Source organism: Lepidochelys kempii, chromosome 10 (genome assembly GCF_965140285.1).
Source record: "Lepidochelys kempii isolate rLepKem1 chromosome 10, rLepKem1.hap1, whole genome shotgun sequence".
Taxonomy (NCBI): Eukaryota; Metazoa; Chordata; order Testudines; family Cheloniidae; genus Lepidochelys; species Lepidochelys kempii.
In genome coordinates this window covers 76,295,397-76,318,255 of record NC_136389.1, presented here as the reverse complement: position 1 = coordinate 76,318,255, position 22,859 = coordinate 76,295,397, and the positions used below count along the sequence as shown (strand labels likewise).

Here is a 22,859-nt window from a genome sequence, read left to right as displayed (position 1 = left end):
CGGAGATGCGGCGTTTCCCTGCTCTTCTCCCTCCCTTCCAGCGCTTACCTGCTGCCAAACAGCTGTTTGGCGGTGCTTAGGATTTTCTGGGAGGGTGGGGGAGGAGTGGAGATGCAGTGCTTCCCTGCTCGTTACCTTCTCTCCCAGAAAGTCCTAAGCACCACCAAACAGCTGTTTTCAGTGGGGGAAGCACTGGGAGGGAGGAGGAGGCGGAGAACAGCAACTTGTGCAGTGTTCCCTTGTCAAGTCGCTGCTCTTCCACAAACTCTTGCAAGCAGTGGACAGGCAGCCAGATAATGTTATAAGGCAGCCTTGCACAACTTTAAACAAGCACGTTCCCTAACTGAGCAGCGACGTAACTTTGAAACAATGTTAAGCGGGAGGAAGTTAAGTGAGGAGTTACTGTCTAGTAGTAGTAATACCTAGCTCTTTTCATCAGTAGAGCTGAAAGGGCTTGACAAAGGAGGTCAGTATCATTATCCCCATTTTACAGATGGGGAAACTGAGGCACTGATGGGATGTGACTTGCCCAAGGTTACCCAAAAGACCAGTGGCAGAGCCAGGATCATAATCCAGGTCTCCCAAGTCCCAGTCTAGTGCTCTATTCACCAGGCTCACTGTTCTGTATAGCCTCTAATCCTGCGTGAAGCACAGTGTGTGTGGAAATGGTTCTAAAAAGAATGGGAGTACTTGTGGCACTAACAAATTTATTTGCGCATAAGCTTTTGTGGGGTACAGCCCACTTCAACGGATGCATAGAATGGAACATATAATAAGATATATATATATATATACATACATACAGAGAACATGCAAAGGTGGAAGTAGCCATTCCAACTGTAAGAGGCTAATTAATGAAGATGAGCTATTATCAGCAGGAGTGATAATCAAGATTCAATGTCTGTAATGACCGAGCCACTCCCAGTCTCAGAGAATCTATTTCCCCATGTTAAGTATCCTCACACCTTCTTGTCAACTGTCTAAATGGGCCATCTTGATTATCACTACAGAAGTTTTTTTCTCCTACTGATAATAGCTCATCTTAATTAATTAGCCTCTTACAGTTGGTATGGCTACTTCCACCATTTCATGATCTAGCGATCTATCTAATGTTCCATTCTATGCATCCGATGAAGTGGGCTATTGCCCACAAAAGGTTATGCTCAAATAAATTTGTTAGCCTCTAAGGTGCCACAAGTACTCCTGTTCTTTTTGCGGATACAGACTAACATGGCTGCTACTCTGAAACCTAAAAAGAAAAGTTAACCAAACTTATTTTTTTAAGACTACAGGATGATGTTTTTATCTGAACTAATGTTCCAATTTCTAGACTTGTCACCACTCTTTTAGAAATAAGTATATAGAATAGATCCTGCCAAAGTGCAGGGGATTTGGCTAGGGCAGGGCAATTTAATAATTTTATTAAGATGATGTTGAAATAAAAAGAAAACCGTACAGAGTTTAAGCTTAGAAGTTTCTGGTCATCAGGGAAGAAGGTACAGATTATCAAGGGGTGCGAAGTTCGGTTTAGGAATGGGTGGCGTAAGGATAATCTGCAATCTCCCTGATTGGGAGTAAAAGGTTAACAGGTCAAAGTACAGACATTGAGATATGTGGGTATGTTTGTTGTTCATATAATGGCTGTGTTCAGGTGTGGAGTATAATGAGTGGATACGATGATGAGGATGAATTTACCCTCATTTGGTGAGATTTAATGTTTAGTGAGTTTGTTTCCAGTTATTTGGTCCAATGGAAAAAGTGTCTCGGTCCCTTTCTCATAGTTGATGCACGATGTCGTACCGGCTCACACCTCCTGGTACTGTCAGTGGCTTGTAATATGTTCGATGTAGATGTTCCTGGACCATCGGATGGTGTCCAAGACCACGAGGCGCCGCATGAGCCATGCATAGCGTCGACCAATCCCACAGGTCCGCAGCACACGCTCATTGCAGGGGTCCCAAGTGCTCAGGGCTCCGACAATCAGGGCATCCATCTGTACCTCGTAGCCCTTCGCACTCAGGGTGTCGGCCAGGGGGGTGTATTTTTCGAGCTTACGAGCTCGGGTTTCTCAGAAGGCCGGGGTCCTGTTCTCAAAGGAGACGGTGATGTTGATGAGGATGATCTTTTTCTGGGCCTCGTTGGTGACTACCACGTCAGGTCGCAACTGGCTATCAGTACCGGGGATGGTGCAGTTCACGGCGACCTCCCCCAGGTGTGGTGCAATGGCTTTCACCAGGCGGTTCTGGATGCCATTGTGGCGCAGCTGCCAGGCTCTGGAGTGGGGCTTGCAGCTGCACAGGACGTGGGGCAGGGTCTTGTTGGAGTTGCAACGCTTCTTGCAGTGCTTGTCTCGGTTCCCGTGGCAGGCGGCTCCGTTGAATGGGACGCAGTTGAGCCGAGCACGGTGGATAAACTGCCAGTTGGCGAAATGGGTGAAGCCGCCCCCGGCGAGGAAGTGGTTGCTGGCGTTCCACTTGCTCGTCAGGTGAAGGCTTTACCCTGGTCCGGTTTACGCTTCAGGGTTTCCATGTACAATGAGTGGATGGCTGCCTTCAGGGTCCTCTCCAGCATGCCCCTGGTGCTCAAGGTGACGATGGTGTTGTCGTTGGACCTGATCTGCGGCACCAGGACTCAAAGCTCCTGGTGCTCCTTGCAGCACTCCCAGTGGCAGCCGATGCGTTTCCCCAGGTGACTTGTGGCATTGCGAGCGCGGGACCACAGTGAAGTGATGTCGCGCCCATCCCATCTGAATTTGCCATCCAGGGAACGGCTCAGGAAGGTGGCGATGTCTTGGTTGGAGGGGGCTCTGCCGATCCGCTTCCTTGTTGCATCATGGAGGGCGTTGGCTGTGATGTTCCTTACCTTGGCGTAAGGTGACACGTCAGCAGGTGGAAGGCGTGGGTGATCACCGCGATGTGTCACAGGTCACCCATGACGGGGGTGTTGGCACCGCTCTGCCTGTGGGCGATGTAGACCAGCTCGTTGCTGGCTCTCTGGGGAAGGAACAGCCACTTCTTCACCAGCTGCCGGACAATCTTGTCTGCCTTGTTGAGGGGTACCTTTGCCACGGCGGATCCCCTTAGGACGAACGAGATGCGGGGGATCAGGAAGGTGTTCAGGGCGTTTATCTTCTGCCACGGTACTAGCAGGGAGGCGTCGATCTTGGCGGTGTCCTGCAAGATCTCCTGGATGGTGTCCTGGGGTGTCTGCCGGACACGGAAACCCGTCGGTGTGCCGAGGTGCTGGTACACCTGCCCCTCTGCCAGGGGGATGACGGGCTCGCCCTGGATCTGGAACCCCGTTGTCTGCACCGAGTCCCTTTTGCTGCTGTCGATGTGGAGGGTTGCGCACTTCTTTGCATTGAAGCGGCAGTCCCATCCAGTTGGCAGCTCTACTGGTGGAATCTAGCATACCTTAGAGGCTCTCTGGGTCGTCCACGGTCAGGACCAGGTCATCCGCATAAGCCAGGACGCTCACGCTCTCCTCATGGAGATTGAAGCCACCTGTGCCATTGGAGATGGCTCGCAGCAACGGCTCCATGGCGAGGATAAAGATGATGGGGCTGAGGGGACAGCCCTGCTTAAATTAACTCTGATCGGGATCTCGGCGGTCTCCCCTTCGACTGAGCGACTGGTGGTGCTGCATCCCTCGTATACCTCTCGGATCACACGAAGGAAGTTCTCTGGCATCCCAAACTCCTGGAGCATGGCAAAGATGTGGTGGTGGGGCATGGACCCAAAGGTGTTAGCCAGGTTGAGCCATGCTACCATTCACTGCCTCCGCTCCCTTCTGGCCGTTTCGATGGTGGTTTGGAGGACAAAGTTGTGTTCACAGCAGCCCTTGCAGGACATAAAGCCTTTCTGGATGTAGCTGATGGCTCCCCTGCTCACCGACCACTCTGTGATCCTCGACGTCAGGCAGCTGGCATAGAGCTTATACATCGTGGAGCAGAGGGAGATGGGCCTCCAGTCGCTGGGGTCATCCCGCTCGCCCTTCTTGTACACCAGTACCATAATGGCCTTCTTCCAGGAGGTGGGAGTCCGGCAGAATCGCTTGCACTGGTTGAAGAACGTGGTGAGGACCAGGCAGCTGGGATCTTGCTTTTTCAGGAGGCAGTAGGGGATGCCGTCTTTCCCAAGAGCTGTTTTTTTTGTTTTTGAGAGTTGCTGTTTGTTTTTTGCCACTGTTGCTACCCCGGCACAATTCTGTTCACAGCAATGGAAGGAAGGGTAGTCTAGATGAGGTGCTAACAGGCTTTCAGATATTAGCTGGTTTATGGGACACAGTGCTTAAAAACATTGGCAGCTGCTTGGAGACCTTCTACCATTGGTAGGTGCTAAACCAGTAGGGAAACTAAGGAAAAAGCTAGTGCAGACACTGTGTAAGAGTTGCTAAGGTTTTCTGTTTATTTAAAAAAAAAAAAAAAAAAATTCAGCAGGAGGGCTGGCAGTCCCCAGCTGATTCCATTAGCTCTTGATACACTTCTTTTCCCCTCCAAGTGAATAACTTGGTCCCCTCATTCATTTTATTATAGGATCTGTATAGTATGGTGTGTGAAAGCGCTGGGCATGGTGTTTTTTGGAGACTGAAGCTATTTCTCACCCACCTTCTCTTTATTCTTTTGTTTTTCCTGACTTTTTTTAAAATCAAGAATATATTTAAACTCAGATGAGCAGATGTACTTAAGATATAAGGTTGGAACATAGACTCTTGGAAGCCACAGGTTTCTCTTGCCGAAGTAGGTAAATTGATACATATTATATAGTACTCACTTTTGGTTAAAACCTTGAAAGCCAGGGACCTGTCTATTCAGTGTGGATGTTAAATCCCACAGAATTTTTTAAAAACAGAACAGTTGTTTTCCTTGGTGACATTTGTTTCTCCTGCTATTTTGCTGCATTCTGAGAGCCAGACGGATGATGTACCTTTCCAGCCTAAGTGTGTAGCTGTATTTCAGTGATGTGTATTCAGTTCACGAAACATTTTAGGATTTGTTGGGATGAAAGTTATGACTATAAAAGATTATTAAAACTAGTCAAAATCTTCTGAATTTTCCTTCAGTGTGTGGGAGGGGGGAAATCTTGAAATGTTTGAGTTCCCCATTTTTTTTTCAATCACCTGTACTTTTTACTATCCCAGGGTACGTCTGCCATGGATCAGGTTTTAACTTAGTGTGGCACTAAATTCAGAAATTCTTGTTGTGCATGGTCTTTTCTACCTTTTCCCCCTTGTTTAGTCTTTATTACCAACTAAAGTTTCTGAAGCTTGAAGTTTAAATTGCATGTTTTTTCAGAGTGTGAGAACTTGAGATGCAGAGCTGATGTCTCACTTTACAACTCCTTCGTAATCAATACTGGAAATCAGACCACTGCTGAAATGCAGGAGGAATGACATTCCATTGCTAGTCAATAACACAATTAGCTACTGAACTTGCTTCACAATAAAACCTTCCATAAACAAGATTTTCTCCACTGTGTATCTTATTTCTCTTGCACCACTTAACTACAGAGAAGCAAATATTCTATACTGTGTATCTTAAAAGAAATCTCTTTGACACTGCTTTGACACTAGAATTAAAATAGAAAAGCTTTGACACTAGAATTAAAATACTTTCTGTGAAAACGTTCATTTAAGAGTAGCCAAAATTAAGAATATATTTTACTAAGCTTATACTTTTGGCTTTGGCTTTGCATACGTACTGCGTATCTAAATGAGGAAGATAGAGGCCTGATTACATTGCTTAAGTCTCTTTTGCTAATTTGATCCTGTCTGTGTTGTGTTGTGAGCATGGGCTAGGAACATGGAGCCAGGTCTTCTGTATATAGTGGTAGACATTGGCAGTTAACTTGGCAAATAAATACATTATTCTGCCTTTTATTTTCCGTTGGGGAAAACTGTTGGAAGTGGGAAACAGGGTGGTGGTGGGAAGAGTAAGGAACTTTTGTTTGTTGTGTGGCTCAATTACAAACTCTGTAATCTGATACCAGTAAAACAAGCTGTTGTCTTTTGGCTTCAATTGATATTTGTTGCTAGCAGTACTATCATATCAATTTAAAAAAAAAAAGCTGCAAAGGAGTTGATTATTTTGTGAGGCTGATATAGGTGGCTTGCTGCTTTGAAATGGAGGCACATTTAAACAACAACAACAAAAAAAGCACAATAATCTTCTACAATAATTCTGTTAACTGCTCTCTGTCTAGTTTTGGGCTCACATCAGCTTGTGTAAATCCTGCGTAAACAAAAGGCATTACTACTTGAGGCCAAATCTCTTCTAGCTATGAAGGGAGAGGGAAAGTGAAGATGGAACTACAGCATCCTTTATGGCTATTCTGCAAATGCCGGCTGTGTCCAACTGTTTGGTATGTGCAGAGAGAAGGGACCTGCAGTAGGGAGCTGTGCTTTTTTTTAGGGAGTTGTGCTTTTTAATAAGGTAGTTGGTGTTGGTTTGGGGATAATGGAGGGGAAGGAGGATTTGGGATTAAAATTAATTGACACCTGATATGTGCTATAGATAGGTGTGATATAGTGCAGTTGGTTCAGGAGCAGCTTTGCTACCTGAAAATAGAAAATAATCCAGGAGTGAAGCTGTCTCGCCATGCAAATTTAGTGAATAAAGGAACCTTGTCTGAAACATCAGATGAACCTAGGAAAAGTACAGGGCAACCTTTGCCTTCCATACATGATCACAGGCTTGTGCTCAGCCGCTTCCCTTGTAGGATTCCAGTATTTTCTGCAGTTGAGGAAAAAAAAACAAACAAAAAAAAAACTTGAAAACAAATGAGAACTGGAGATGCTTGTTCAAAAATGAGACAAAACAAAAAACTGTGTTCAGCAAAGATGTTTAAATTTTGTTAATTCTGTTTCTTATTTGATTATTATGCCTGTAATGAAATTAGTTACATTTAATTTAGTTCTAATTTGCATAGTCTGGTGGTACTGAAATAGCAAATTCCTTTTTTCACGTGACTTTACTGCCTTTATCAACCCAAATTTGGGGGAAAAAAAATTAGAATTTAAGTGGGAGAGAGAGAGAGTCCGTGCTTAATATTTCCCCATGTTTAACTTGATTTCTAAGTAATATTTTTCTCTAATTGAAAGCTCTGAGGTTTGCTTTTGAAATCGTGGCGGTTCCTTTTGGTGGAAAAATACTGCTTGCCCTTGCCTTGAATTTCTGGTCAAGATGTGTGAGGTTCAAAACCAAAACATACACCTCCCCCCCACCCCAGAGCAGTGGTAGTAACCCCCCTAATATGTATAGAAATGTTTTTCATTATTGTTTTTAATTTAAAACTTTTTCAGTTTACATATTCCCCTGCAAGAGCATTGCAATTGGAAAGTGAAACTGACCCAGTGTATTTTTTTTGCCCAGCCTTACTGAAAGGCCAACTGAAAGTATAAGCAATGAAAAGAGCACAAAATGTATTTCAAGTTTTAGCTGTAATGATGTGCTACAAGTAACGTAGGTAAAGAATTTCATTATAAATAGCCATTCTTAGCACACAAGAGTTCCATACAAGAATTTAATACTGTATTTTGATGTCCTTTGCATATTTGAATCTTATGGAGGGTGGACGACAAATCAGCTTAATCTAACAGGAAAAAAAATCTACAATATACTGAGAATTTTAGTTAACATGTAATAAATGTATCCCATTGTAAAAGCATGTACTTACCTTTTGGCAAAATAATACTTTGCGCATCAAGTGAGGATCTTAAAACTATTTAAAGCAGAATCCAGTAGGGAACATAAAGGTGCAGATAGATTTAAGTGACTTGCTCAAGGTGTCACAGTCATTGGCAAAGCTTTGAAATAGAACCCAGATTCTTGACTTCCTCCCTGTTCTTTGCTAAATCTTTACTTTTCCCACATGCATGCTCCAGCGGTGACAACTAGTCTAACTGGGCAATATATCAGAATCTTGGAGGGTAATTATGGAATTTCCACCTTCGGATGTCGTTTACCTTTAGCATACACTGGGTGCTTTCAAGGAGCCCCCTCAGTATATGAAGTATTAGAGTATAGTTGTGGTGAGGTGATAGAGACAGGAGTCATATAGGATGTGTGGTTTGTTGGAGGAAAAGGTTCAGAATGAGGGAGTTGGGTGGCAGGGGGATGACACTGTTTTCTGGAGAGATACTCATGTTACGTATGGTAATGCATCAGTGTAAAAAATAAAAGCATAATCAATAATAGTGTAAAGCATTTATGACGTGTCACTGCAGCACCATGTTCTGAGAATCCTGGGTCATCCAGCTGAGAGGGGTGTGTGTGTGTGTGTTGAATGGACTTGATCCTACAATACGAAAGTATTGTAAAAAGGACACTGGCTTTTAAGGCAAGCATGGGAAGCTGTGGGAGTGTCATAATTGCTGTTTACAGAATTTGAGTTGGTGTCTAGGATGAGTGTTTGTCTTTTTGCCAGGTAGACGTATCCTGTTATGCACTGGTAGGGAGATAGGATGGACAGAAAACTTGTTTCTTGTTTCACAGGGGTTTTGTGCAAGCCACTGAGTTCCTCCTAAAAAGAAAAGGAGTACTTGTGGCACCTTAGAGACTAACCAATTTATTTGAGCATAAGCTTTCGTGAGCTACAGCTCACTTCGTCGGATGCCTACTGTGGAAACTGCAGAAGACATTATATACACAGAGACCATGAAACAATACCTCCTCCCACCCCACTCTCCTGCTGGTAATAGCTGTAAACGATGGATCGTGTGGTGCGGTCAGGGTGAAAGCTGGAGGCATGTAGGTAGGAATAGCGGTCAGTAGGTTTCCGGTATAGGGTGGTGTTTATGTGACCATTGTTTATTAGCACTGTAGTGTCCAGGAAGTGTATCTCTTGTGTGGACTGGACCAAGCTGAGGTTGATGGTGGGATGGAAATTGTTGAAATCATGGTGGAATTCCTCAAGGGCTTCTTTTCCATGGGTCCAGATGATGATGTCATCACATCTTACACATTGTAAGGAGAGTGGTCAGTTTGGATGAGCTATTACCAGCAGGAGAGTGAGTTTGTGTGTGGTTTTTTTGCCGGGGGGGTGGGGGGGAGAACCTGGATTTGTGCTGGAAATGGCCCAACTTGATTATCATACACATTGTAAGGAGAGTGATCACTTTAGATAAGCTATTACCAGCAGGAGAGTGGGGTGGGAGGAGGTATTGTTTCATGGTCTCTGTGTATATAATGTCTTCTGCAGTTTCCACAGTATGCATCCGATGAAGTGAGCTGTAGCTCACAAAAAGCTTATGCTCAAATAAATTGGTTAGTCTCTAAGGTGCCACAAGTACTCCTTTTCTTTTTGCAAATACAGACGAACACGGCTGTTACTCTGAAACCTGAGTTCCTCCTGACTTCTATCAGTGAAAAGCAGGCCTACTCAGCTCCTCCCAGGTTCATCAAAATGCCCATGAGCATGGGCAGGAACCATTTATTTTTTAACAAAATGTGATGATGTAGATTTTTCATTTTATAACTGGATTGTGTTGATGCCATATACTTCACTCTCTTATTGCATGTAGATTATATCAGTGTGCAGAGCTGGAGGTAGGATTTAAAACTGCCAGCATTTCAACTGAAATTAAATAACTTGTTTAATCTTTCATAGATTCGTAGAGTTTAAGGCCAGAAGGGATCATTAGATAGTCTGATCTCCTGTTTATCTAGACCATTAAATTTCACCCAGTTTCCTCTGAAATGAGCACAATAATTTGTTTGACGAATAACATGGGATGTTTGCATTTTGTTTTAACATTGGTAGCATCATTTGATGCTAACGGAAGTAAGAAACTCTGTTTAATACAAAACATTAACCAATTTTTATTGGCAGATCCTCTATCTAGATAAGTTTCTTGGTAGGTGTTGTTTCATAGGATACTAGGAAATTTTTTTCGTGACAAGTTAAGGGGTATTGCATCTTTTCAAACATGTTTTAATCAGAGATTTACCATTAGGTGTTTGGAGGCTTTCTGTCCTGACAAACAAGGAAGAGTGTCTCCCTAATTTCTAATGTTTTTAGAAAGATGAACTAAAAACACAGGGGTAGCTGTCTCAGCAGTTAAAATGGATGCAGCGGATATTTGTTTTTCTTTAAAATCATTATACATTTGGATGTAAATTAAAAGGCCAGTTCCTTTTCGGTTTTTTATTATAAACACTAATATACCCCCCCAAAAAAAACCCCTCAAAACATGTATGTACCGTATTAACAAAAGCTAGCATTGATGTATTCTGTACCAAAAAATGTTAAGAAAATGTTCCGTTTCATAGCTGAGAACTCATGTCAGGAATATTTTGTACACATAACCATAGCTCTCTTCCTTATTGAGCGAGTATTTCTCAGTTTTCTTCATGCTTCTTTTGCAGTTTTAGATATGCATGCCAGTGCTGTGTATTATTATTCTGAAGGCTGTGTAGTCCATTTGTCACTTACATGAAAGTTATATAGTAAAACATTCTTGTATAACAGAAAATAGGAAAACTTTAACTGATGGTGAAAATTTGTTGGAACTAAGTTGACTTCACAGATAAATGTCTCATCTGATGTTTGCCTAAGGAAGTCTGTCTTGCTGGGTTTCAGAGAAGTTGCATGGCAGCTAACTTAGAGAGAAGAGAGGTTATAAAAAAGTCACCAAATATATGCTGAACCATCATGACAGACAAACTTTTGTACTGTAAGTATATAAGAATTTTAAAAAATACTGCATATTTTGCCAACTTTTGAAAACTTATAAAGAAATGGAAGGAGCAGTTAGCATGTCCGGGGGGGGATTTTCTATGGCAGAAATGGGAGGTAGGTGCACACTGGCTTTCACTGGGAGTTGAGTGCCTAACTGATTTTTTTCAGAGTAACAGCCGTGTTAGTTTGTATTCGCAAAAAGAAAAGGAGTACTTGTGGCACCTTAGAGACTAACCAATTTATTTGAGCATGAGCTTTCGTGAGCTACGGCTCACTTCATCGGATGCATGCCGTGGAAACTGCAGCAGACTTTATTTATACACAGAGAATATGAAAAAATACCTCCTCCCACCCCACTGTCCTGCTGGTAATAGCTTATCTAAAGTGATCATCAGGTGGGCCATTTCCAGCACAAATCCAGGTTTTCTCACCCTCCACCCCCCACACACAAATTCACTCTCCTGCTGGTGATAGCCCATCCAAAGTGACAACTCTTTACACAATGTGCATGATAATGAAGTTGGGCCATTTCCTGCACAAATCCAGGTTGTGGACCTGGATTTGTTCAGGAAATGGCCCAACTTTATTATCATGCACATTGTGTAAAGAGTTGTCACTTTGGATGGGCTATCACCAGCAGGAGAGTGAATTTGTGTGGGGGGTGGAGGGTGAGAAAACCTGGATTTGTGCTGGAAATGGCCCACCTGATGATCACTTTAGATAAGCTATTACCAGCAGGACAGTGGGGTGGGAGGAGGTATTTTTTCATATTCTCTGTGTATAAATAAAGTCTGCTGCAGTTTCCAAGGCATGCATCCGATGAAGTGAGCCGTAGCTCACGAAAGCTCATGCTCAAATAAATTGGTTAGTCTCTAAGGTGCCACAAGTACTCCTTTTCTTTTAACTGATTTTTGTGCTTTGGAAAATCTCCCCTGTAATTCTTACATCACTTTTAACTATGGTAGTCACTATTACTCCTGGTATAATTTTGATAATACAATAATGGTAACATAAGTTCTTTGGTAACCTTTTTGTAGATTTTTGAACATTCTTATTTCCTTGTTTTACAAGAATGTGCACAACAGGTGGTTTGCATATTGCGTTTATTTTATTAAACTCTTCTGCTCTACAAAATCTGATTTCTATAATGACTACTTCCTGCTGATAGTCTAGTTGGCTCAGTAGCTCCAGCTGACTTTTAAGATTTGTCCATCTCTTCAAGAATTCTGGTTTGCTTTATGGCCATACTAAAAGTTAAAAGAAAAGGAGGACTTGTGGCACCTTAGAGACTAACAAATTTATTTGAGCATAAGCTTTCATGAGCTACAGCTCACTTCATCGGATGTTGTTAGTCTCTAAGGTGCCACAAGTACTCCTTTTCTTTTTGCGAATACAGACTAACACGGCTGCTACTCTGAAACCTGTCACTAAAAGTTAAGACCCTCTCCCACCTCCCACAGGAGGAGTGTGAGTGAGTGTGTGTGTATTCAGCAACATAATAAGTTCATGGGCAACCAATAAGTATATGGGCAACCAATCTGTATATCTTTGATGTCTTCTAATTTTACCTGACTGAATTTAAAGCTATGCTTTTCTCTTAGTTTGTAAGTTTAGTTATGATTTCAGAAATATATCAACTATTGTTAGTTGGTGATTAAAGGTGACTTCCAAAATAATAAACTAATTGGCTGCAAGTAATGTATTAAGTAATATTTTCTTATCACCTGGGTCTAGGCAAACCCCAAGTTGAATTAAATGTTGCCGAAAACTGACACGTCTCTCTCTCTGTTTTAAGAATGACAAGATGGGTGAGGTAGTATCTTTTATTGGACTAGCTTCTTCTGTTGGTGAAAGAGACACGCTTTTGAGCTACACACAGCTCTTCCTGAGGTCTTTATGAATGGACGATTTTTATAATTGTTGTTCACTTAAAAACATTACAAGGATCTGCCTCTTCTTCTAGCCTTTATCAGACCAAGACTTTTTGTTGAATTATGGCTAATTATACCTCTGTTAAACGTGCTCTTGACTCATATTGGATTAGTTATTGTGATGATTTCACTTAAGCTCTTGAAATGGGGAATGAAAGGAGAGTGTGTTCTCTGAACAGCCATTAGTTGTTTGTTTTGCATGATGAGCTGTGTCGAGTTGTATTTCACATCCCTGTTCATTAGGTCCTGCGCATTTATAATTACTATTTATTTTTAAAGAGCCCTTTAAACCACCCAGATAGAATATGAATCATAGGGTCTCCAAGTCTCTCCAAAATGTCACTTTTGTTTGTATGAAGGTAAACTTAATCTGAAGTGAATCCCCTCCCAGGTCCCACACCCCCTAAACCAACCTTGGGGAGAACGGACAGTATCTAGTTTGTTAAAAAGTATGTTTGCTAAACAGATGTCATGTTTGTGTCTAGGGGTTGATTTTGTACATAACCCTGTAAGAAATCTCCTATGAAAAACAAATAGCCTGACTTAGTTCTGGTCTGACTGGCCTTTTTAATAGTTTGCTAGTGTATGTACAGTATGTGAACAATATCAAATCATGTGGAGATGGGTCACTCAATGCTGAATAAAGGAGCTTATGAAACTTTTTTGCTTCAACAGTCTCAGGTTTTGAAAGTTGAGTTTTTCGATAGGCTCTTCCTAATATCTTGCAAGGATCTGCCTGGATAACGCCTCCTGTCCCCCAGTCTGAATGAATGTAGTCATCCAGTTCCATTTAGGTGCGTGTGCATGTGAAAATGTTCTTAGTGGGTAGTTTTCCCGTCCGGTGGCAGAGAGCTTTTTCTGACCATGTGAACGGCTGCAAAGCTTTTCCGAAATGTGTCAATGTGCCATTTCAACACATTTGTCAGAGCAGCAGTGGGAGCTAACAGTTGCTGGGGCTTGGAAGCATACCTGATGACTTTAATCACAAGCTACATCTGAATTTTGTATTTTTGTCTCTGGTGCTGGAGCTCTGTGGAGGAGTAGACAGACACTACAGACAGCAAATAAGCCACAAAATAACCTAAATCACGGACTTGAATTTCAGTTAGGGAAATAAGGGAGATTTACAGACATCACATCAGCTTAGAAAACTGCACTCTTGTCGGAAAATATTTTACCTGCTATTGTGACAAGTAGTACCTAGTGCTATGGTAATAGACTACCCAAGGTTATTTTTCTCTTGTTAAAGGTTTTGTTTTGTGCATTTGTGCATAGTCTGCTGAAGAGGCATCCATGGCTGTGAAAGACCAAAACCTGCTTTCTAAGCATCTTTGAAGGGGGACAGCAACTCTCCCACGGGGCATGGGTTCTCTGCCGCTTCTTGGCGGGAAAGGGGTTTCCAATGCAAGCCCACCAATGCAGTGTCAACACTGCACCTTGCCCCTCCTTTTCCATTCTCTCACAGCTAATGAACCTTTCTTAGCTACTAAATCTGTTTGGGAACCCTCTTCATTGCTTCCTTGAATATTTCCCTGAAAGCCATTTGGGTGTTTCCTAGGGAAATCCTCTTGGTTTCCTCCACAGTTTCTAGGAACATGTCTGCTGCAAATTCTGCCCTCCTCCTAGGGGAAAAAAAGCACTCTGCCCAATCCCTCTTGGTTTGATAGTGTTTCTGCCTTTGCTTGCTTCTCCTCTTTCTCACTCACTCTCTCTCACTCTTTCTCTTCCCCCACAAGTTATCCCCTTCTCTTCCCCCACAAGTTATCCCCTCTGTCTCTCACTCCCTACCTATAGGTACCCATGAATTGGGCTTGGAAATCTTACCAAACTTCTGGTAGCCAGAAGACTACAGATGGATATGGAAGATGAGGCACTGCCCAGGTGAAAAGCCCCTTCCCTCCAAATGTTGGGGGAAAGAGGAGAGTGCTGCAATTCTTAACAGATTGCAGTTTCTGGATCTTCCTGTCGGCCCCTGACTAGGAGGTTATCTGATCCATTTGAATTCCTTCAGCCTCCAGGCTACAGGGATAGGTGAGGTCTCTAGGACTTCATGATTCCACCCGGCTGCTGAGTTTTTGGTACCTCTTCCCTCCGATCAGTAGCTTCAGTGCCTGCCAGTGATCATAGCGTTCCTGAGCTGAAGCAGAGTGAAACTGATCTGATCACTTGAGTTTCACTGCTACCTACAGGTTGGCTTTTAGAAGCAGAAGGACTGCAGCTCTGTATGTAGGCTTTCTACTCGGATTGTATGTGGAAAGTTATCTTTTTGCAGCCATAAGTGCTAGAAACTTTTTTGGGTGACAGCTTAAATTTTGATGATTTCCACAGATACATAACCTACCAGGTCAGGATATGACACGGTAACAAATCTGTTGATAATTTACATTGCAGATTAAATAATCAGCCTATCTCTTTGAGAGAACATCTTAGAAATGACATAATTTCCTTTCAGATATTTACTTTAGTTTTTCTCTCTTATGTCTGATTTTTCTGTCTTGGGTAGTGGTCTTTTCTATAAGACATCTACATGGTTTATCCTCTTTTTGAGAGGTGTAGAGGGTTACATTGCATTTGGGAAAGTGTTTTATACTCCATTCGTTTTAAAACTAATTGTAAAAATATTACTGCTACTGGCAAATAGATTGTAATTAGTTAATATGCAACACAAATGTTTACTTTGTTCTATATTAGTAGGAAAAGAAGAAAAAATTAATAGAAATTCACTAGCTTATGGTGATGACCTGAGGGTCACTACTAGATTTAAGGAGTTGGGGGCATTCTCAACTACAGTATATTTAAGGCTTTTGAGTTCCCATAGCTTTGAAGTTAAAAATAATAATTTTTAAAAAGATAGCATGTGAAACTTTTGTTTCACCACAGGTCAAGAGTCATTACTTGCCAATAAATCCTTAAAAACGCATTGTTTCAGCTGACAACAGTCTAGACAGTGGTCCAAGAATCCCCCCTCTTCTCCTCCCCCCCTTCCACCTCTGTCCATGACAGTTACAGTGTTTTGGTAAAGTCTGAATAACCTTACTTTTGTTGGTTAGTCTGATATGAGCTGTGTTTTCTTCATTGTTCAGGAAGTCAGAGTGGTATAGTTAACCTTGTCTTGAGACTGATGAAAATACCAAAAAGGTTTAAATTGATGTATTTTTCTGAATAAAAGTCTGCAGTCCTCAGGGAAGTTACACAATAACGGGGAATCACCTTTTATTGGAAGCAGAAATAAGTGGTTAGGAAAGTGTTAATATTTCTTGTATAAACCTTTGTGGAGATTTTTAAATAGATTGTGCAATTAGATGAAGCAAAATAGCTTAAATGCACACTTTATAAAGTTGAAATTTCAAAATGCAGAGTTTGTAACACCTTGCCATGTGGTAACAGAGAATGCCTGTGTTGGGAACTCTGTTAACTTTTCACTTGATAAACATCAGATTGTGTGTATGTGGAGGCAGTGGGGTGCCTATCACTAAATCAATAACGAAGCCCTCCTGCTTCCCTTCCTTCAGGAATCACCTTTCGTTGTCTAGAGTTGAAACTGTGCTGGCCTGGACTTTGCATATAGGTATAAATATATGTGACTGGTTGTCTAGATATTTGCAAGCACATTTATAATTTATAAATTTCCCCCGTTAGGAAGATCTTTTGGGTCCCTGGGGTTGATCACAACCAGCTTGCATGTCTTTGACGATTTTAATCAGTGTCTACACTAATGGTTAAAAGCATGTTAGTTTAAACGTGTTGGCTAATATTTTTAAACTATTTGGGAAATTTTATCCCCTCACAGCACAAACATGCATTATCTCTCCAATCTTAATAAAACAAAAACCAAAAAAGGCACCACCCTTGATCCCACTTGTCTTGATTCCAATTACAGCTCCATCTCCCTGTCATCTCTAAGCTTGTTGAATGCACCGTCTATAATCGCTGTCTGGAGTTCCTCTCCTCTTGTTCTACCCTAGACCCTCTCTAGTATGGCTGTTGTGCCTTGCAGTCCACTGAAATGGCTCTGTAATGCAAAACCAAAGTCTGTAATGATCTCTTCCTACACAAGGCTAGGAACCAGCATTGTATCCTCTTTCTCTTTCACATCATCGACTATGCCCCTCTTCTGGAAGTTTTGTCCTCCTTGACTACCATGACTGTGCCTTCTCCTGGTTTTGTGGAGGGCGCATAGAGACTGTCCTTGGATGTCTCTTCTCCCTCTACATCTTAACACTTTACATCTCATGCACAGACACACATTCAGCTACCATCTCTGTGCTGATGAGACTTGGATTTACCCATGTCTTCCAGGCCAAATTGAGATCTCAGCCTGTCTCTCTAAATTTCCTTGTGGATATTTAGCCATCAGTTCTATAAGCAGGGTTAAAACAGAGATCTTAATCCTTCCCTCTTGTTACCTCGGCCACCTTGTCTGTTGCTCAGGCCTGTAACCTGGGTCTCCTCTTTCACTCTGACCTCTCTCTAGGTCTTCACATCTAGGCTATGTCTAAATCTTGCTAATACTTTCTGCATAACATCTTGAAGATACGGCCTTTCTTAGCCATCTACCCCAGCTAAAGCTCTCATCCAAGCTGTCGTCGTCTTGTGTCTCAGTTGCTTCAACACCCTTTTCTCTGGTGTGAACAAATGCAGTTTTGCTTCACGCATATCAGTTCAGAATGCTGCTGCAAAGACCATTTCTTAGTCTGTTGCTTTGACCACGTCAGCCTTCTGCTGGCTCCCCCTTCCCTACCTACGACATCAGATATGAACTACTAGTCTTTACTGTCAAGGCCCTTCACAGCCTGTCCCCCACCCTACCTACCTCTCATTCACTATCAGTATGTCAGCTCTCGCCTCTGATTGGCCCATGATGCCCCAGCCTCCATCCACTTCTTCAGTTTTTCAGCAGGCATGTTCATGCTTTTTCCTTTGTGGCCCCTTACATGCTTGGGAGCAGCTCCGCGTAACCATCCACAAAACTAGTGCATTATTCATCTCAAAACTGACTCATTTTCTTGAGGCCTACAAAAAAGCTGCTAGGCTAAGGTTGTTCTGAGACCACTGTCCATCATGCTGACGTATGTTGTCTCACTGTTTCCTTGTATTCCCCCTTTCTATCTGTATCCATCTGTCGTCCCTGGTCTTATACTAAGATGGTAACGTCTTTTGGGGGCAGGGACAGTTCTATCTGTACAGCATCTATGACAGCCCATGACTAGGGCTCTCAGGTGCGACCATAATACAAATAATAAGAGGAGAAGGTGTAAAATTCATGGTTTTATCATATCTGTTTTTCATCCTACTGATAAGTAGTGTATATTGTTTCTGTGGCAAATAGAATTAACAGGAATAAAATACCTTTTATGATCAGTTTGACCATTTTCCATGTTTTTGCATTACTTACAAGAATCTTGGCCACTGCTTATACAGTGTGTAATAGATGCATGGGAAGCATCTTTATTTTTGCTTCTTGGATGGAAGAGGTAAAGGTTACACATTTCTATTAAATTTGTTAAATTGTGTCCTGGGGTACATAATATGGTATTGTTGTAACTTTAATCATTAAAATGTAAGTAATGAAACACTTTACATAAAAGGCAGCATTAGCAAACATTAGTGGCCAAGTTGACTTAATTTGATACAAAGGGAGGTATTTGAATGCAAGATAAGAGAAATCTTAAAGGAAGAGTGGCATAAATATTTGAAATCCTGTGTAGAAAAACTATAATGTCATGTACAGAATAGAGTTTGAAGTGAATGCCATTCACTACCTTCCTTGGTTCAAAAAATCTTGTCATTGTTGCTTCTAACAAATGCAATGTTAAATACAGTTTATATCTCCCATATGTATACCAAGCCCTCACCATAAGATTAAAAAAATGCAGTGCAAGTTACCATACTTCTGTCTTCTGAAAGACACATTTGGAGAGGAAAAGTAGGGACACCCTTTTAAAGCCATTGAAAGCTTTGGGAAGGGATAAAGAAGAAAAACATGTTTTGTAGAGGAATGATAGTTGGCATGTGTGGCTTATTCTGCATCCATCACTTACTCATTGGTGCCGAAGTACTGAAAATGGTTTATAATCAGGGTCTTTACTCCATATGGTATGGTAATCTCTTTAAAAGAGCCACTGTCTTTTAATTGATTTTTAAAAATTAGGAGTGGATACTATTCTGCGTTGAGTTAATGGCCTGTAATATGCATTAAAACAAAAACCTCACAGCTAATTTAAGCAGAAAACACATTACACATCTTACACACACTCCCCTCCTGTGTTTGCACTCTTCTAACTTAAAAATGGCATATCTGATTTAAACCAAAGATTTTGGGTGGAAAAATGCTTTTGGGCCAAGACTTTGCAAAACAACTTCCAGCCCAAAGCAAATCCTCACGTGGCTGAGCAACAAACATCTTAAAATAGGGTTAAAAACGGAAATTCTTAACTATAGCAACATTAGTGGTGCTTGTTAACTTTGAATATGGTTTTGGAAAATACTCGTGTTCATACTAATAGGTCAGTTGGGCAAGATAGAGAGAGAGATAGAGAGATGTATTTTTAAACAAATCAACTGCCCTCCAATATTGTGTTTTGCCTGAGGAAAATGGTTAACCACAATTAAGGAAGGAGGAGGAATTCCTCACAATCTTGCATTAGTGGCATCTAGCAGAACTAGGATTGTTGAAATAAGGTATTTAATGTGGCTAAGCAGCTGAGTATATCTGGCCAAATGGAGGTCTTATCGCAGCCTGACATAGTGTCTCATTGTCTTGCAAGGGCAAAATGACAAATTATCCAGCACAAATCTTCCTTGAGTGGCGGCCCTGTAGCAGCAGCCTGTGCCTCCTGTTTGGTTGCTGGCCCCTTCCATAAACAGATCTGAGTCTGGCTCTAAGTAGTGGCAGTGTGTTCTCCAACAGCTGCTGCAATCGGAGATGTCTCTTTAATAGGCTGGCTGGGTGGTGGAAAGTGGGTGAGAGGGGTGCGCAGACATGTAGATACCTGTGCAGGTTGAACAATGTAAAAAGAATAGCGTATTTTGGGCTATATTTTGGTGGATAAGAGACAGAACAAGGGATTGATAGGACCCCAAAAATAAAAGCAAATATACTAAAAAAGTTCTGTTTCCAGTGGCTCCCACAATGTACTAGATGCTGTACAAACAAAAGAAATAATAGTGGCTGCCCCCAAAGAATTTGTATTAACAAAAACCAGCTGCTGAGTTTGGGGGTGAACTGGTCCAGATAATACAGGGTCAAGTTTAAAGTTCAGTTGTGTCCAGGACATGTGTACGATTCGATTCCATAGAATTCTGTGAAGCAGAGAACATTTCTACGAATCAAAGGGGGATTTTCATACTGTAGGTCCAAAATCTTTAGGCTTGGAAGAGCCAGCTTACAAAGAATTACATGGAAATGTTGTGTTTGCCCTTTAATCTTCTCCTCCACAGTTGAGGAGGATTCTGCTGTCTCCCACCCACTCTGACTGTTCTTGTCATGTCCACCATCCTTGAGGACATGATGGTTAATGCACAGGACTGGAAGGAGGGGAGGATCTGTGGGTTCTATTCCTAACTCCCTGACACTTGAATTGTTTGAGGTTACACAGCATGTCACATCTGTTGCCCCGTCTGTAAAATTGAGAATTCCTGCCTTAGAGAGGTATTTTGTGGTCTAATATTTATAAAATGCTTTGATATCCGCTAGAAAGTGCTGTAGAGGTTCATTTGGCGATCAACTGTAATTTCTTTAAAATAATTTTAATATGCTATTTACAATACAGTTTGTTGCGTGCTTAAGAGCAGAGGTTTCGATGAGCTCTGTTTATTGTACAGTCTCTGGCTTGCTTCCACTTTTTTTTTTTTTTTGCAAGGGCTGTCTTTTTATGCAAGAATCTATTAAAAAGCATTGGTAAAATGGTGGTTCTATCTTCTCAGAATTACCATTTTTGTGAAGCTCTAAATAGGGTGCTTGTTTAATCTTGAAAGCCAAAGGTGCAAGCTCTGCTTTAGATGACTGATGAAGAATCTCTCTCACAGTACGTTTCCAAGTGAGGGTGTTACGTACTTGTAACAGAACACACACAATGTTTGCATGCCCTGGACTAAAAAAATAATTGGTGTGTTTCTTTTTAATTCCAGGGTGTGATTTATAGCCAAGTGGTTTCTTTGTAGTTATGCGACGGAGGTGACAAAACAAAACAAAACAAAAAAATAAGGCAGCGTTTGTAGCCAACTAATAAGCGAAGCGACGGGGAGGCACAGGGTATATATGCTTTTCAAAGTGGAGACTAGAGAGGGTAACTTGGTGCCTCTTTTCTCCCGCCTTGATGAGGCCCTGGGTCTGTTTCAAGCTGCTCCAGGCACTGTAACCTAGTCTCAGCGAGCATGTCAGTGAGGCACCTCGCAAGGGGGAGGAGAGGGGTGGTCTGTTTCCACCCTGCCTATGTGTGGGAAGAGGAGGGATACAGAGCACTTGATTTAAAGCTGTACGGGAAGTCAAAACCCTCACTCTCTCAATATTTCATTTAAATGAAATGCGTATTAACCACTAGGCCAGCAGTTCTGTTTTTTGCTGACTGTCTCCTGGAGAGGGATTTGTTCCGAGCTCTGTCCATGCCCTTTGAGCTGATTCTGATGAGCGGGGGTGGGGCAGCATCCCGTGAGCTTTCTCGACCCCTAATTGGATGGGAAGAGGAAACCAAGGTGTCTACCCTCTTGGTTGTAGAGAGGGTTGCAATTGTGGTAGCTGAGTGGGTCTGAGCAGGGTTTTTGGTGGGGGAGGCTATTCGGAATGAAAGGGAGGGGACCCCTCAGTTTCTTAGAGCAAGCGAGTGCCCTCTGGACATATTTATCCTTGCTGGAGCTGACAGGATGGGACAAAACTAGGATTATTACTTGTTTGTACAACAACCAGAAGTTTGCTCGGCACTTCCCAGGTCAGATTAAAAAAAATAGGATCTCTCCCCTGTGCAGCTTTCAGTTGGATAGCAGACCTGACCTGGCAAGTCGGGGTAACAAAATGGTAGTAAGGAGAAGGGGTGAGGCAAGAGGAGGAAATGACCCCAACATGGTACCAGTGCGGGCACATGTAAATCTTGGTGGCTCTGCAGAAATGTATGTAAGTTAAATGTACACACACTCTCACAATGTAAGTGTATACCATTGTTGAGTGACCTGTTGTGGTCGACATGCAAGAAGTGAGTCTCTAAGGAATTTGTAAAATGAGAAGATAATGGCATGGGGGGAACGTTGTTGAGGGCATTCCATAAGGGCGGCACAGAAGAAAAGGGGATGCCTTAGGAACTTCTGCTGGGAGTTTAAGTGTAGTTAGAATTACTCTGTAAAGTGAGCAGGGAATGTAATGATGTTAAAGAGATCTCTGAGTGACATCAGAGAATATCTTAAGTCCAGAAACTTAAATCTTTTGGCGTAAGGGTTGAAATCTCATTACTACCATAATCCAGTTAAAATTTAAAACATTCCTTTAAATAAAGTTGGTTTAATAAAGTATATGTGAATTTGGGCCTGTGTCTAGCAGATCACTTAAGCACATGCTTAACTTTAAGCTCATGAATACTTCCACTGAAATCGGTCTCCGCACTGGATCTCTGGAAAGTGAGTGGCTGACTAGAACCAAACATCATCTACAGGCAGTTTTGCAAGCTGCTACTTGTATATAAATGCATGCTTACCTCTTTATGGATGTGCTCTGTTACTCCAGTATGAAGTGGAGTGGTTAAGTGAGACTGATAGGTGCCAGCCAGTGACTGACACATCCCAAATCCCTTTCATTTGACAAATGAGGGCTTTTGATCTGATTTACTTGTGCAATGAAGAAATATAATGGTGGTAGGCACTACAAGAAAAAAATCATATCGATTGGTAGGTGAGGGAAAGGTTAGAGCACTAAATCATGGACACTTGTCTGGCTAATTTGTCATAATGTTTGTTGGAGCAGCAAAGGTGTGGTTTTTTTTACTCATTTTTTGTTTGTTATGAAATCTTTGCCTTTGATTCATCTTGAAACTTCAAGGCCTCAGCTTTGTATTTTAAAATACATTTAGACATCTACAAAATGCTGTCAGCAAAACACTATGAAACCTAAACAAAATTATCATTCTCATGCAAATCCGAATAAGTGCAGAGGAAAACAATGACAAGGCGAGCCTTTCAGAAAGGATTGAGGTCTTGCATTTTTCTGTTGTTAAATGTAGCTCAGACATAAGATTTACTGACAGAGTGGTGCATCTCTTCCTTTGTA

General features: G+C 41.9%; 1 protein-coding gene across 5 annotated transcripts in view; it reads left to right on the top strand.

Moving 5' to 3' along the window:
* Window positions 1-22,859, top strand: part of IGF1R (insulin like growth factor 1 receptor) — a 309,308-nt gene that overhangs the window by 101,930 nt on the left and 184,519 nt on the right. Inside the window, exon 1 of one of the 5 annotated variants that reach the window (XM_073304261.2) lies at window positions 22,087-22,213. The exons of the other annotated variants lie outside the window; for them this stretch is intronic. Within the exon in view, the coding sequence (XP_073160362.1) occupies window positions 22,150-22,213 (64 nt within the window). The 5' untranslated portion in view covers window positions 22,087-22,149. Of the gene's footprint in view, window positions 1-22,086; window positions 22,214-22,859 lie in introns of those variants that run through there. 5 annotated transcript variants of the gene reach the window in all.